Raw genomic sequence first — 15,276 nt, 5'->3', positions numbered from 1 at the left:
TACCACCTGTTGCCATAGAATCCGGGTCTGGATCAACCAACCCTGGAGCTCGCGTCTCATGGAGGCGGGCCTTTTCCAACTTTGACCAATTGAAGGAGCTTGTGGTGGCAAGTGACCGGAGGTGGCGGGGTTTCGGGACCGGCGCCTTCTCCTTGCTCATTGGGGTCGTGGCCTTGCTCCGGCTGTCACGGGGAACGTCCGGGCGCCTGCACGCGCGTGAGCACGCGTGAGTCCCAGTGCTCGCGAGTCCACCCTCGGCCGCCGCGGAAGCAGGCGCGGGAGCCATGGGCGGGACGGCCAGCACCCGCCGGGTCACCTTCGAGGCCGATGAGAATGAGAACATCACGGTGGTGAAGGGCATCCGGGTGAGTGAGTGGGGCAGGCGCAGCGCCAGCACTGACTCTGTCCCCCAAGCCCGGACTCCCCGGACCTGCAGCCGGTGTCCACCTGCCCAGCCTGGAGTTTCATGACTTGAGACTCGCTCTAGAAAATAGTTTCATGTTGTGTTCAAGTGTTGGGCGCGGTGCTGGGGCGGGCGTGGGATGGCAGGTGGAATGGACTCTCCAGGAGGGTGATCGCCTGTTGAACTGCACCGCTGACAGTTGTGGGACTGTGTGTAACTTCCATCTCACTCTACCCATCTGCGAAATGGGTCTTTTCTTACTTCTCCTCGCTTCGGGCCCCAAACCTTGCTGCCCATATCACCTCTTAAGATCAATTGGCATTTTAAATAGACCCATTATTTGCTCTTTGCCTTATAGTGTCCATTTACTGATGCGGCTCCTAACAGCCCACACTTCTCTGGCCGGCTTAGGATGCCTTCTCCCTTCTTCACTTTCTCTTGGTTTCTGTCTTCCTCTTGCTAGTCTTGGGCTAAGAAAGCCCAGAAGTTTCAGGACTAGCAGCTGCCAGCCCGATTACTGGGCTAGAGGTTAAGATAGGTTTGCACGTGTTCAGATCTCTGGAACTTCAGTTCTAGCCTGCGGCGTTGGACGGACTTTTTCCCCTCCTTAATTTTTTTTTTTAATGCCTCTTCCGCATGCTGGATACATAAACGGAAAATTTGATTTTTTTTTTTTCTCTAGGATGTGTCACTATTCCAGCAGTAACTGCGTTCACACCACTCTCCGTTGCATTTGTCTTTGGAGCCTCACATTTTTGGAAGTACGATGCCTGAACCTTGTAAATGAAACCATTTGACCTCAGAAAAGTTTGTACTTTTTCTGTGCTTCTTCCTCTGCTGTTGCACAGCCAGTGCAAGTAACATCAGACATTAGCCCTTGTTACCAAAAAATTGATAGTATTAAAGTGTTTTAAATACTTTTCTGTTACCTGGAAAAAGGATCTATTAAAGTTTTCTCTGTAGCAACTCAAGACTGTTGAACTCTTTTGCACAGTGGCTAGCATTTCCTTAGTTATATTAATGATAAGACTTGGGTTTAAAGCGCCCCGATTTAGTTGGTGTTCTCTGGAGTAAAATTAACATTAGTAAAAACTCTGAGTTTTATGCAGAGATTTGATATACCTTTGGACTTTGGGTGGGCCATACCAGCGGGTGAAAAAAAAAACAAACCAAGTTAAGTTTTGGGTAAGACATTTGTTTGTACAGAGCTATAAAATCCGCATTTCTATGCTCCTAATGCAGATATCAAACACAAAGATAATTTGGTCAAAACACAGACATGAAATATTAGTTAAGGCTAGATAGGATAAATATGACAGTAGGTGTGTGTCTTATAGTAAAATGGAAAGATTGTTTAAGAAAAAAACACCAACAAAATAACTGTCCTTTGGACGCCCATACTGACAGAGACAGAGAACATTCTTGATTGTCTTGCTCACAGAGTTCCGCTTTTCTGTATTGAAACAGTTGAGGTACAGCTGTTCTCATTCAGACAGTGTGCTGGGCTTTCCTTCTGAACTTGCCCTTCACCTGGAATGCCCTTGCGCTGTCCCCTGCTGCTTCGTGTCCTCCCTTTCAGCGGCCACTTGCAGCCTCCCCAGGCTCTCTGTTCTCATCTGCTAAGTCTGTCTCCACTTTTTCTAGTTTTCACTCTGAGCCTAGTATGTACTGTAAGTTTTCTCGTGTCTGTACTCAGCCCACTGCTGTGTCCCTGAAAAAATGGCATGCTGTTGAATTGTTGAGTGCGTAGGTGGTTCTGATCTCTCGAAGGTCATGGTGCAAAGAGCCAGGACTAGGAAAGGAGTTAAGCAGATCTCACTTTATTCTCAGGCAGTTCCTGTTGCTATTTACTGTTGGAATCCACTCACAGCTGACCCCCAGAGGGAAGCCGCATGGGAGGAGATTGCCCGCGAGGCAGCTGGTGGAATCGAACTGTGTGCCTTTGAGATGGTAGTGAAACTCCACCAGAACTGCCAAGGCAATAACCTCGGACGAGTCACGGTGCTCGTGTTGCCTGATCCATACAGGGAGTACCTTCTCTTACCTTGATTGAGGCTAGAAGAGGAGGAGATAAAGTGTTCAGAGCACCTGGCCCCCTCCAGCCTTCCAGTAGAAGGCAGCTGTTAGGATAGAATTCCTTTCTCATCCGATTGTCCGGAGCTGTTTGGAAGTGCTGTGTGGCTGATTGGAGAGCGCCTGTGCCAGGGACACCAGCAGCCCGGGTTTGGGTCCTAGTTCTCTCCCAGCTATGTGACCTGACAAGTTGACTTTTGATCAGTGTTCCCTAGCACTGTACCTGGAGAGTACAGCCTCCTGGTGAGAATTTGATGGACTGTAGGGCAGCATCTAGCGTAAGGGTTGGTACTTTGAGAGTAGCAGCTGTTACTAGCACTATTCCACGTAAGGGCTGCATAATTGATCTTGGACTTAAAAATAACTGGGTAAAATAAGAGCATGTTGTGCTCATGAAGGGTGCCCACAGGTGTCCCTCATGGCTATACACTGGGAGAGGGGAGTCCTGGTGTATTATTGCTTAGATCTCTTATAAATGCTCTTCAGCTGATTTTGTAATTCTTTTATTTTAAAGCAAGTCCCCCCCCCCCCTTGTTTGTTTGTTTTTTTAAATGAACTGAGGCATGGGACTCATGACAGCTTATATTCCTGGCACCATAGGCAACAAATAGCAACTTACATTCCTGGGACCGTAGGTGATACATTACAACTTACATTCCTGGGACCATATTTGACACAGAACAACTGACATTCTTGGTACCATAGACGAGCCACTGCTTGGCTTCTTAGTTGGTTGTAACATGGGACGGATGACGCCCGGATGTTTGTTTTGAGTTGTGAAGGGTTTAGATCCTCATGGAACCCTGGTGGCTCAGTGGTTAAGCATTCCACCGCTGACCAGAAGGTCGGTGGCTCGAAGCCACCAGCTGCTCAGAAGGAGAGAGATGTGGCAGTCTGCTTTCAGAATGTCACCTTGGAAATGCTCTCTACTGTTCTTGGGGGTCTCAGGTAGCTTTACCAGCTTTGCTTACTTGAGGGTGAAGATGAGGGTACAGTAAAAGGGAGGTTTCAGTGACTCAGCAGAGCCAAGCATTGTAGGAAGGCAGAGAGGTTCTACTGATGAGGGGAGTCATTTCATCTTCGTTTACTATGTGACCTATCCCAGAGTCCCTGAGCCAGTGTGAGACATCCCATTACTAGGCGAGTTTATGTGTAGACATGTGTTTCTTAGTGGTGTCATCAAGAATGACAATAGAATGACTTAAAATATAAAGTTAAATTTTCTTCTTCTCACTTTTTGTGAAAATGAAAGGTGTTCTTTTCGTGGAAGATTCAAGGTCTTATTTTGTTCCCTTTATCCTTTGTAGTCCTTAGCCTTACCATGTAGTGACCTTTGTCCTCACACTTGCTTTGAATTCAGAGTCTGAAACAACTGGTATAGTTTGGATCAAAAGCCCCCCTCTTGCCATCCATCTGAATCCATTTCTGGTGGTGAAATTCCCACGGCTGTTCGATCGTCCTAGTCCATGTGCTCAGTAGGATTCCCGAGAGCACCCGCTGGGCCTGCTGGACGAGCCTGCCTCCGTCATCCACACGTCCATCTGAAACATCAAAGCTGTGCGAGCGAACTCTTCAGGAGCAAATGTCAACTCCAGTGAGCATCATTTTAGAAGTGATGTTTATCCTGCATTCCAGGCATAAACCATTCCCTGCAACTGGCCTTGAAGTCACAGGCTGAAATTCGCAGGGCAATGGGTTACAGTGGTGTGGGAGCTTCCCGGAAACACAGCGAATACTGGAGGTGCTGCGGGCAGGGCCCAGGTCATCAATTAGCACAGTGAAGCGAGTCACGTGAATCTGTGGGGTTTCCCAGTGCATCTGAAAGTTATGTTTATACTGTCCATGAAGTATGTAATCGCATGAAAGTTTGAAAAAGTGTGAGGATGAACAGAATACAACTCACAGAAACGTGAGCACATGCTGTTGGAAAATGATGTGTAGGTGCAGGTTTGCCATAAACTTTCAGGTTGTAAAAATACATGTTGTTAAAAAAAATACATGTTGTTGTTGATTGCCTATGAACAAAAGGCCTGAAGCCCCGTACAAATACTGACATGTATCAAAAGTCCACAGCGTTCCCGGCAGCATGCTGTTTAGGAAGTGGGTGTGAGATGACCCTGTACTTTGGGAAGAAGTGGCAGTTGAGTGCCCCTCAGTGGGGAAAAGACTTAACGTGGGGGATGGATTCTAGAGGAGACACTCCACATCCTGTCAGTCAGTAGGTGTGATGAGCGTGGTACAGAATAATTGGTCGATGGTCACTTCAGCTTGAGGGTCTTTGATTCTGTTGGGGAAAGCACTGCCTTAAGCTTTCCAGGATTTTATAAGGGGGGTTTTATAAGGGTACTCGAAGTTCTTGGTCCTCACAAATGACACAAAGAAATGCAGGTGACGAACTATAGTTATAACCTAAGGTTTACATATTATGAGTGTGAAACTGTGTGATAGGCCTTCCCTTCCCACACCCTTATTATTTGAGAGAAAATAATAAAGCCAGTGACCAGAGCCAGGGAGCTCTGGTGGCCTAGTGGCAAGAAGCTGCACTGTAATCCCAAAGGCAGTTTGCGGTTCAAGGCCACCAGTTGGGCAGTCTCCTCCTGTGTGATTAAGTGCTTCTGCAAACCCACTGGAGGGTCAGCTGTGGGTCAGTTCTGACACTACGGTACACAACAACAACAACAACAACAATATAGTAATTGAAAAGCAGAGTAAATGTCCTGTGGTCCATGGAAATGACACTACCTTGTGTGCTGAAAAATGAAAAGGACTCAAAGCACTTAAGATCAAAGACTACAGCGTTCAGTATGAATGACACCTTAAAACAAAATGCTCACAACTGGACCAGTCAGCAACATGATAAATGGAGAAAAGTTTGAGGTTGTCAAGAATTTTGTTTTACTTGGATCCACAGTCAACACCCATGAAAGAAGTAGTCAAGAAATCAAATGACTTAGTGTTGGATAAATGTGCTCTCAGAGACTTCTTTAAAGTGCCAATGCCCTAAGCTGAACTGTGATATTTTCAGTTGCTTTATTAGCAAGTGAAAAGTGAATGGTGGATAAGCAAGACCTAAGGAGAATTGATGCCTTTGAATGTTACTGGCAAAGAACATTGCATTTCCCATAGACTGCTAAAAGAACAAACAAACCTGGAAAGAAGTGCAGCCAGAGAGAGGCAAGGAGATGAGACATGGCCCCACATACCTTGGACATGTAGGTAAAGAGGGTCTGTTCTTGGGAGAGGGCATGTTTGGAAAGATGCCGGGGCAGCCAAGGAGAGAGGAGGGCCGTCAGTGAAGTGGACTGACAGGACTGAGACACTGGGCTTCAAGTGGAGATGGGGAAGTGGAACAGGGTTTAACAGTTCCTGTCAAACGTCAGGCTGCTTTGAGTTAGAAGCGACTCAGCCACACCTCACAGTGACAAAGGTTTAGGAGTGCAGAGCGACCAGGTGAAAGATGGATTTGCTTCCTTTAGTCACGTTGGTAGGACATATTTGGAGGTGGGGGATCTGGGTGGTTTCATGGAGTCTCTAACTTGACCACATGCAGGGGGGCAGCTGACCAGGAGCACCCCTCTCCTCTCCTGTGTTTCCTTAGAAGCCGAGACGTTTTGTCTTTTGTCCGTCTCGCCAGTCTTCTGGGCACAGGCTGGGTCCGAGTTGGGAGACGGCGTGTCTGTGTTCATTTTGGGTGAAAGCGGCGAGTGTGCTGTTGGAGCGGGTGGAGGTGCCCACATCTTTTTCTGTACGTTGCGTGTTGCTGTGATGTAGTACAGCCAACCGTTGACAAGCGGTGTTTGCCTCTGTTGCCTGTGGGAGCTGTAGCTCAAGTCAGTGAGGTCAGTGGACGGAGTTCTCTGTTGGCAGACTTCCTCTACTCAGTGTCCCCGACAGCCACAGCGGTCCTTTTCCTGTGGGCCACTTGGAGGCTTAAGTTCTCCTCTGCGTAGGGCAGATAAGCAAGCAGTTTTGCCTACAGTGGACGATAGCTGGGTGGTGATATCTGTAAATTGCACTTGGAGGAATATTCAGAAAGGAGTGTAATCCAGGTATACATGGGGTGTGTGTGTGTGTTTTGTGTGTGTATATATATATATACACACACACATATATATGAATGTGTATATATATGTATGTGTGTGTGTATATGTGTGTGTGTGTATATGTGTGTGTGTGTATAACTATAAATATAAGTTGAAGTAGAAATAGAAATATAAAAATATACTGTCTAGCTGGATGATAGCTGACCCGCCAGCAGGTTTCAGAGGCAATAAAATCACAAGAGAGGAGATTGCTCATCTTTCTCCTGCGAAGTGACTACTGATGGATCGAACTGCTTGCCTTTGGGTTGGCAGAGTAGCTTCTTACCACTAGGCCACCAGGGCTCCCTACCCTTTCCAGCTGAAGCCGCGTGGAAGCTGAGCTCCATTGGCAGAGTCCACACGGGTGTGTGCTCCTTTGCGAACTGGGTCCGCCCTCAAGAAGCAGCCTGCTGGATTCGGTGACCCAGGCTGGACACACAGCCGGAGCTGGACAGCAGCTCTTCTTTGTAACTCACATCGACCATACAGGAGCCAAAGCTGCTGTGGGAGTTCTTGCAACAGCTGGACATATCCTGGCTTTAGAAGTAACTACTTCTGGAATGAACTTCTTTCTCCTTCAGTAGCGTGTCGGCTGCTTTACAGTCGAATACCCAGTTCTCGGAGCTCCAGACAGGCCCCGGTCTGTGCGCGCTGCTGCCCGCCGAGGTCAGTGCAGCTCCGAGGCGGTCGCCTGCAGAGAGGAAGGTCTCCTGAACACAGGGCTGTGGCCTCCTGTGGGCGGCATAGCTGCGAGTGGACTGAGGTGGGCAGACTGTGCTCTGGAATGGGAGTTACAGCTGTGGCCGCTGGGGGTGGGTCCCTCGGAGGGTCCACTGAGGCACTGGTTGCAGGATTCTGAAGGAGGAGGGCAGCTGACTCTGGCAAGGCAACCCCACAGTGTATTTATCAGCTCAGAAGGTGAAGCGTGCTCCTTGGAGGCTTGCTTACAGATTTACTGGAATTTAACCAAAGACCACACAGGGAAATGCTTTTAATTTATAGAATTGGACATTAAGTAGCTCATCTCGAGGCATCAGAGAAGCACCCCCCCCATTAATAAGAAACAGTATTAATTTGAAAGTGATGTTCACTTTTATACCCAGAGCTGCAGAGAGGGATGGCAGAGCAAGTCACACGGTCCAGCCAAGGTTTACACAGCGGCCTCTGCGGTGGCCTCTGCAGTGGCTCTCGTCCTGGTCCCCACAGGCTGTGTGTGTGTGTGGGGGGGAGCGCGGTGTGCATTCAGGCTGAGCTGATGAGAGTGAACCAGCGTGAGAGCAGAGTCGTCCCAGGTGCCCTTAACTGGGGCTGTGCGGTGGTCACCATCATACATTTTTGGAGTGTTGCTGTGCCCTTTTAGTCCCCCGTAGCCTGAGGGGGTAGGTGTTACTTCATATGTCAGAGGACCACCTGGGCCCAGTGAGGTCGCTGACCACCCCTGGGCTGTGTAATTGGAAGTGGCCAGTGCTTTTTCCTTTCTTGTGGGTCACGGTTTTACTTCCCTTGCTCAGGCTGCTTTTGGGATCAGTCAGAAGAACTTTTGGTACTAGTCATTTCAAAAGATCATGGCATGGTGTGAATTTTGATAAATGAATGAAGTGATACTTAGAAGAAATAGTGGCCAGTCCAGGTGAGGATGAGGAGCTAAAACCGATTTTTAGCAGACATACTGATGTTTTGATTTTGTTATGGTTGCCATCAAGTTGCCTCTGACTCATAGCAATCCTGTGAACAGCAGCTCTGAACCCTGCACTACCCTGAGCCAGTCTCACTGACCCCAATACACTTAATCCCATTGCCTCAGTTGTTGTGTCAATCTGGGTCCTTCCTCCCCTGCCCTGACTCTCCACTCTTCGAAGCATGACGTCCTTCTCCAAGGACTGATCCCTCCTGGCCACATGCCCAAAGTATGTGAGAGAGAGCTTCAGAATCCTTGCCTCCAAAGGCAATGTTGATTTCACCCTCTCCAAGACAGACCTGTTTATTCTCCTCACAGTCCATGGTATGTTCAGTACTCTTCGCCAGCACCACAACTCAGAGGCATCAATTCTTTTGTCATCCTTAGTCCTTGTCCAACTCTCTGAAGCAGAGCATGTAATTGCCAGGATGATGGCCTGGACCAGGTGCACCTTAGTCTCTAGACTGACATCATAACTCTTCACTCTGGGGAGATCCCTGACAGCAGATTTCCCCAGTGCAATTTGTCTTTTGATTTCCTGACTGCCGATGCCGAGAGTGTTAATTGTAGAGCGGAGTAAGCGGAGGTTGTTAAACAACCTCAATCTTTTCTCTAACCATCATGGTGCTGCCATTTGGCCCAGTGGGGGAATCTTTGTCTTCTTGATGCTGAGCTTCAATCCATATTGAAGACTGCAGTTTTTGAACTTCTGCAGTAAATGCTTCAGGTCCTCCTCAGTTTTGGAAAGCAAGGTTGTATCATCCATGTAACACAAGTTGTTGAAGAGTCTTCCTCTAGTTCTGATGCCACACTCCTTCTCATAAAGTCAAATGATCTGTTCTGCATATAGATTATAAAGGTATGGAAACAGGACATAACCCTGACATACTCCATTCCTAATTTTGAACCATGCAGTGTTTCCTTGCTCTGTTCTAATGACTACTTCCTGGTCCAAATATAGGTTTCTTATGAGCACAATCAAGTGGTCTGGGATTCTCATTTTTCTCAAGGTTAGCCACAGTTTGTTGTGATCCGCACAGTAAAATAGCTTTGCATAGTTGATGAAGTACAGATAGAAATTCCTCTGGTACTTTTTACTTTCAGCCAGGATCCATCTGTCATTGGTGCCAAGTCCTCGTCTAAATCCAGCTTGTATTTCTGGTAGTTCTCTATTAATGTATTATTCCAGTTATTTTTGGATAATCTTCAGCAGGATTTTGCTTGTGTGTGATATTAGAAAGATATTTTTGCATTGTGTATGATAATAGACAAGAGTGACAGCAAAAGAAGTGATGTCTTTGAGTTGTATTTCTGGAGAAGAGTACTGAACATGGACCGCCAAGGCAACACAAAGGTTTATCTTGGAGAGGGTGAAACCACAGTGCTCCTTAGAGGCAAGGATTTTGAAACTCCATCTCACATACTTTGGGCATGCTGCTAGGAGGGACTAGTCCTTGGAGAAGGACATTGTCCTTGGAAGGGTAGAGGGTCAGTGCAGAAAGGAAGACCCTGGATGAGATGGCTTGATACAGTGACTATGGCAGTGAGGTCAGTATGTCAGAGACGGTGAAGTTGGCTCAGGATAAGGCAGAGTTCAGAGCTGTTGTTCATAGTCTATGTGACAGCACACAACAACAACAGCATTGACGAGTTAACACCAGGGAGTAACCATAAGATGTTAGTGGATGTGAAGATAGTTGTTGTTGTTGTTATGTGCCATCGAGTCCCTTGCGACTCATAGCGACCCTATGTACATAAGAGCTTTAAACTCTGTTCTATTCTGTGCCAACCTAGCCATCTCAAATGCACTCATTCCTACCACTCCAGTCACAGAATCGATCCATCTCATTGAAGGTCTTCCTCTCCTGCGCCGTCCCTCCACTCTCCAAAACATGATGTACCTCCCCAAGGACCAGTCCCTCCTTGCAACATGCCCAAAGTATGTCAGATGAAGCTTCAGAATCCTTGCCTCCAAGGAGCTTTCCAGCTTCACCCTCTCCAGGACAAACCTGTTTGTTCTCCTAGCAGTCCATGGTATATTCAACACTCTTCTCCAGCACCACAACTCAAAGGCATCAATTCTCTATCATCCCTATTCACTGTTCAACTCTCTGACCCATAGCACATAATTGCAAAGACTATAGCCTGGATCAGGTGCACCTTAGTCTCCAGCCTGACGTTGTTACTCTTCAGTATTCTTGAGAGGTCCCTCACAGCTGACTTTCCCAATGCAATTTGTCTCTTGATTTCCTGGCTGCTGTTACCAAGAGTGTTGACTGTGGAGCCAAGTAAACGAAAACTGTTATCTCAATCTCTTCACCATCCATATTGATGCTGCCAATTGGCTCAGTGGTGAGAATCTTTGTTTTCTTGATGTTGAGCTTCAATCCATATAGGAGGCTGTAATCCTTGACCTTCTATAGCAAGCGCTTCAGGTCTCTTCACTTTCAGCAAGCAGGGTTGTTTCATCTGCATAACACAAGTTCTTGATGACTGTTCCACCAATCCTGAAGCCACATATTGTAAAAGTGGATATGTAAAAATACTAGAAAATAGAAGACAACAAGAAATTTGTTGAAAAATTGTGTACAGGGAGAGAGGACCAGGGTAAGGTAGAGGTGACAGGGCAGGCCACCAGCAGACATACGAGGAAGGACATCCAGTCAGCAGCGTGGCTTGTCAGTTCGTGGTTCTGTGGAGGCTTGCTTGTTACTATGATTCTAGAAACGGTGCTACTCATATTTCAGATACCAGTGGGTCACGTCTATGGACAGGTTTTGGTGGAGCTTCCAGACTAAGGCAGACTGGGAAGAGATCTAGGAAGAGGTCTGGCGATCTTGTGCTGAAATCTGGTTCATGAACAGCACCACGGACCACAAGGAGAACCCTCTCTGATGCTGTGTGGGAGAGTGAATCCCTCGGTTGGAAAGCACTGAGCAGTAACGACGGCACTGTGCCAGCTACCAGCCACGGCTTGGTGCCTGCCCCAGATGCTGGTGGATGAGGGATGGTCTGTGGTTAGCTCTGCACTGGAAGGAAGGAGAAATGAGCCTTTGGGATTGGTGGGAAGGAACCAAGAACAGTTGCATCCATCAATCAGATTGTGGGATGAGGGAGGAAAATTGAAGGAGTTCTGACGGCTCACCGGTTTCTCAGCGATTACGATTTATGCGCAGTACAATGCGAGGCAGTTATTTATAATGAACAATTAACAGTGTATTACAAGGGATAAAGGAGTGATGCTGCGGGGTGCATCTTGAAACCTTAAAACAGAGTTTCCTGGTTTCCAGTTTTATGGCTTTTAGATTCAGCCTCATTACTTTAGGCCGTTCATTATACATTATTGATGCGGATGACTAAATTACTGGGATGTTATTGTGCATGTTTTTCCCCCTCGTTCTTTTGTAATTGATTTTATTTTGATGTTGCTCTTTCAGCTTTCTGAAAATGTGATCGATCGGATGAAGGAGGCCTCCCCGCCCGGTTCCAAGTCTCCACGGTATTCTGGTGGTTATGGCGCCTCAGGTACTTGAGAAACGCAGTTTGAGGATTTTTAAGAGTAAGATGATACATGCTAAAAGCCCACGCTGTTGCTACATTCCTCTTCCATTTCCACCTTTTGTTATTTATTTTTGATGTTGGCATATTTTTATAAGAACAGTCTGAAATCAGCACCAGAGCATTTCTTAAAATATTTTGCACTAAAAAAAGGAATCACCTTTCGAACAGTCTCTTGAAATTTTGTTTTTTCATCCATGTAGCCTCTGGCAGGCTTTGGAAGGCAGTGTTGTACTTGGCTGTAAAGTAGGTTGCTTATAAACGCATTACACTTTAGAAGTAAATATTTATAAAAAACATTGATCTTCGGAAAAACGGATTTATTGTTTCCAAACTGTGAAATGTTTCAAATGACTTTTTCCTCCCCAATTGTTTTCTTCCAATCTTACACAAGTCAGTCTTAATTATCAAGGAAAATGCTGCAAAATGAAACCTCTGGAGAATTCGTAAGCCTAATTTTATCTGTGGATCCTACTTTTAAGAGATAAGAAAACTGGTACTGTTTTCATCCCTTCCCCACCCCTCCCCTGTCCATCTCTTCAGGATTTACTGGGCATCAGCTCTGTGCCAAGCGCTGTTCTTGTTCTTTTGGTGAAATGGCAGTGAGAAAATGACCAGTATGATTAATCTCAGGTCAAGGGGGATTATTCTGTGTTTAGTGGGAAGGAGTGTTGGACGGTCTGTCTGGCTCATGAAATCCACTGAGAAGGACGAGGCCCTGACCTCTGTGCTGCGCTTGCGGTGGTTGTGACCCTCTCATCCACTGCTGTCAAGTCTGTTCCGACTCAGGTAGGTTCCTGAGACTGGGAATCTGTATTGCAGGAGACTGACTGCCCATCTTTCTCCAGTGCACGGCTGGTGGATTTGAACTGCTAATCTTTTCGAGAGCAGCTTACCGTGTAATGCACTGCACCACTAGAGATTCTTGCTGTGACTCTTGACTATTTTGTTGTTGTGTGCCATTGAGTCAGAGCTGACTCATTGTTGGTCCTCCGGCGGATTTTCAGAGGCTGTAAATCATGTGGGAAGAGGTTGCCCATCTGTCGCCTTGGAGCCACTGGGGGATCTGAACTGTGTGCCTTTGGGTTGGTAGTGATATGTTTAGATTCGTGATTGTGAGTGAGTACAGGGTACCAAGGGTAAGGGCCCCTTCTTGCTGTGCGATTCTCATTTAGTGGAGAGTAAAGAAAGGTTCACAGTTGATTCATCTTCAGTGGTGAGTGACCGGTGCCTCTTTCCTAACAGCTTGGACCGAGGTGCATTCTTGGTTTTTAGCCTTACAATCTTGTCTCCCTTTCTGATCCACCCTAGGCCTTTTCATCCAGCTGTTCTGCTTCTTTCAGCTTAGATACCAGATTTTGTGTGTCTTATGTTTCTACAACATCCAGACTCTGATAGACATCTGCCTGCTTGAAATCCACTTCATAATCTCAAACCTAACAGATGAAATAAAGGTTTTTAAACAAGAGCTCTTCTTTCTCCCCATCTTTCTGAGTCAGTGGCTGGGGCGGTCAAGTCCCAAATCCGTGATTCAGCCTTGTTTACCTCCCCCCTCACTCCTTACCTCATGTCAGCATCACTTCGTCGCTTCTATCTCTGATGCCTGCCCGTTCCGTTGGTTCCTGCTGGGCCATCTCCACTCCAGTGGGCCATCGTCTCTGCTGCAGGAGCCTCGTGGTACACCCCTGATGTCACCTTGTTCCTCTACTCTGGGCCCTGCAAACAGTGGCCCTGCCGTCTCCTAGAAAATATAACCATTTCACGCCAATCAGAGTCATAGAATCGGTGCTGGACTATTAATTAACCCTTAGCTCTCTTGGCACACCTGCCTGGACTCTGCATACCTTTCCCCACATCCTCCTCTCCCACTCTCTCTCCCACCACCACGACTCCAATTTCCACCCAGAGAAAAAGCTCCTGGGACTTTGTCAGCTTGTTCAGCTACCTGAATCCCCAGCTCCTAGCATAGTGCCTGGTTCCTGGTGGGTGCTTAGTTGTTGAATGAATTACATTTAAATTCCATTATTCATTTTAAAAATACATAGCTTTGATAATTTTGAAATAAAGTTTATAAATATAACTCAGGTAGTCTTGGAGGGCTAACAGGGATGGGAAGTGGGGAAATGCAATTAATATGTAGATAAGTTCAGTGAAGGGTCAGGTCATAAAAAAAGTGTTCATTAGAGGTTATAATTAATTACTTCAGTCTGATAATTAATGTTGGAAAACAATGTCTATGAATGATTGAATGAAAAACCAACATGATTTGTAATTTTAACACACATTCGAAGTACCCTTCAGGAAATACTTATTAAATGTCTGCTATGTACAGATAATGGCTAAAGATATTTCGGGGAGGATTCAAAGATTGGGGAGAAAATTGCTCAGATAGCTTAGAATGTTCAGGTAGACGTAACCTGACATTGCAGTTTCCCACGTCTCTGTCTCTGTCTCTCTGTCACACACACACATACACACACACCCCTATGCCCATGCCCGTTCATATAATATGCACATCGCTGCCTGTTTGTGTCTCTGTCACACACACACCTGTTCATATAATATACACATCTCTGTCTGTCTGTCTGTCTCTCTCACACATACAGATGCCCGTTCACAGTGCTCTGAGGATGCTAATGTGCAAGAGGGCTGCACAGTTTGAAAAAAAAAAACCCAAACCACCCCCAATGGATGCAAGTAGTTTGTCAAAATATGGTAAACAGCAAGACTGTAAGAGCTGGAAGGAAAAGAAACCCAGAAGCATTTGAAACGAAATAGTAAAGAATTTAACATTAGAATTTGTTCTAAAATACGATTTGTTCTGTGTCAATTTCTCCATACTGTGTGGAGGAACAGGATAACGATGATGCTCGTGTAATCGTGACAGGGAAGCCTTATAAAATGTGTCTCTCGTGCTCAGTGCTCTTCTCCTGCTTTATAGGCCTTCTGTCTTCTAATCTTCACAGCCCAGTGAGGGAAGACCGTTTCTAGCCCATTTTACAAAGCAGGAGATGGAGACTTGAAGTGTCACCTTGCGTCAGTGCTGGAAAGGATGTGACAGACAGAGTGGGAGGGACAGCCTGCCTTTTAGTGGTGTTCTTCTTGGGTCCAGCAAAGACCCTTTCGTCTAAGTGATGCTGGTTCTGTTGACTCACCCCCATATTGCCTCTCCTTTACTAGTGAGGTGAAGGGGGGAGACTGTTCGCTTCTTGGGGCGGGGTCTTAGCCGCTTGAGAGCGTGGTGGGGGCAGGAGGCCGTCAGTGCGCATAACCTGAGCTGCAGGGCCTGATACTGACGCGCGCTGGCCAGGAAGTCCCTCCTTCTGTTTTAAAATTTGACATTGAATTCTTTGGTCCTTGTGTTATGGCGGCCAGACTAGAACTGTGCTCTCCAAAATAGCATCTCCTGGCCACTTGGAGTTCATGAAAGTAAAATTAAAGTGAAGTAAAACACAAAAAGTCAGCACCTTTGTTACCTGTCA

The 15,276-nt window shown here is 46.5% G+C and overlaps 1 protein-coding gene across 1 annotated transcript in view; it reads left to right on the top strand.

Annotated features, from left to right (window-relative positions):
• Window positions 1-284: 284 nt before the first annotated feature.
• The window catches only part of CHCHD3 (coiled-coil-helix-coiled-coil-helix domain containing 3), a 332,794-nt gene continuing 317,802 nt past the window's right edge, over window positions 285-15,276 (top strand). Inside the window, exons 1-2 of the mRNA XM_006887200.1 lie at window positions 285-365; window positions 11,674-11,761. Coding sequence (XP_006887262.1) covers window positions 285-365; window positions 11,674-11,761 — 169 coding nt within the window. The remainder of the gene's footprint in view (window positions 366-11,673; window positions 11,762-15,276) is intronic.

The sequence above is a fragment of the Elephantulus edwardii genome, unplaced genomic scaffold (assembly GCF_000299155.1).
Source record: "Elephantulus edwardii isolate Elephantulus edwardi_28Jun2011 unplaced genomic scaffold, EleEdw1.0 scaffold00055, whole genome shotgun sequence".
NCBI lineage: Eukaryota > Metazoa > Chordata > Mammalia > Macroscelidea > Macroscelididae > Elephantulus > Elephantulus edwardii.
This window is presented reverse-complemented; position numbering and strand designations above follow the sequence as displayed.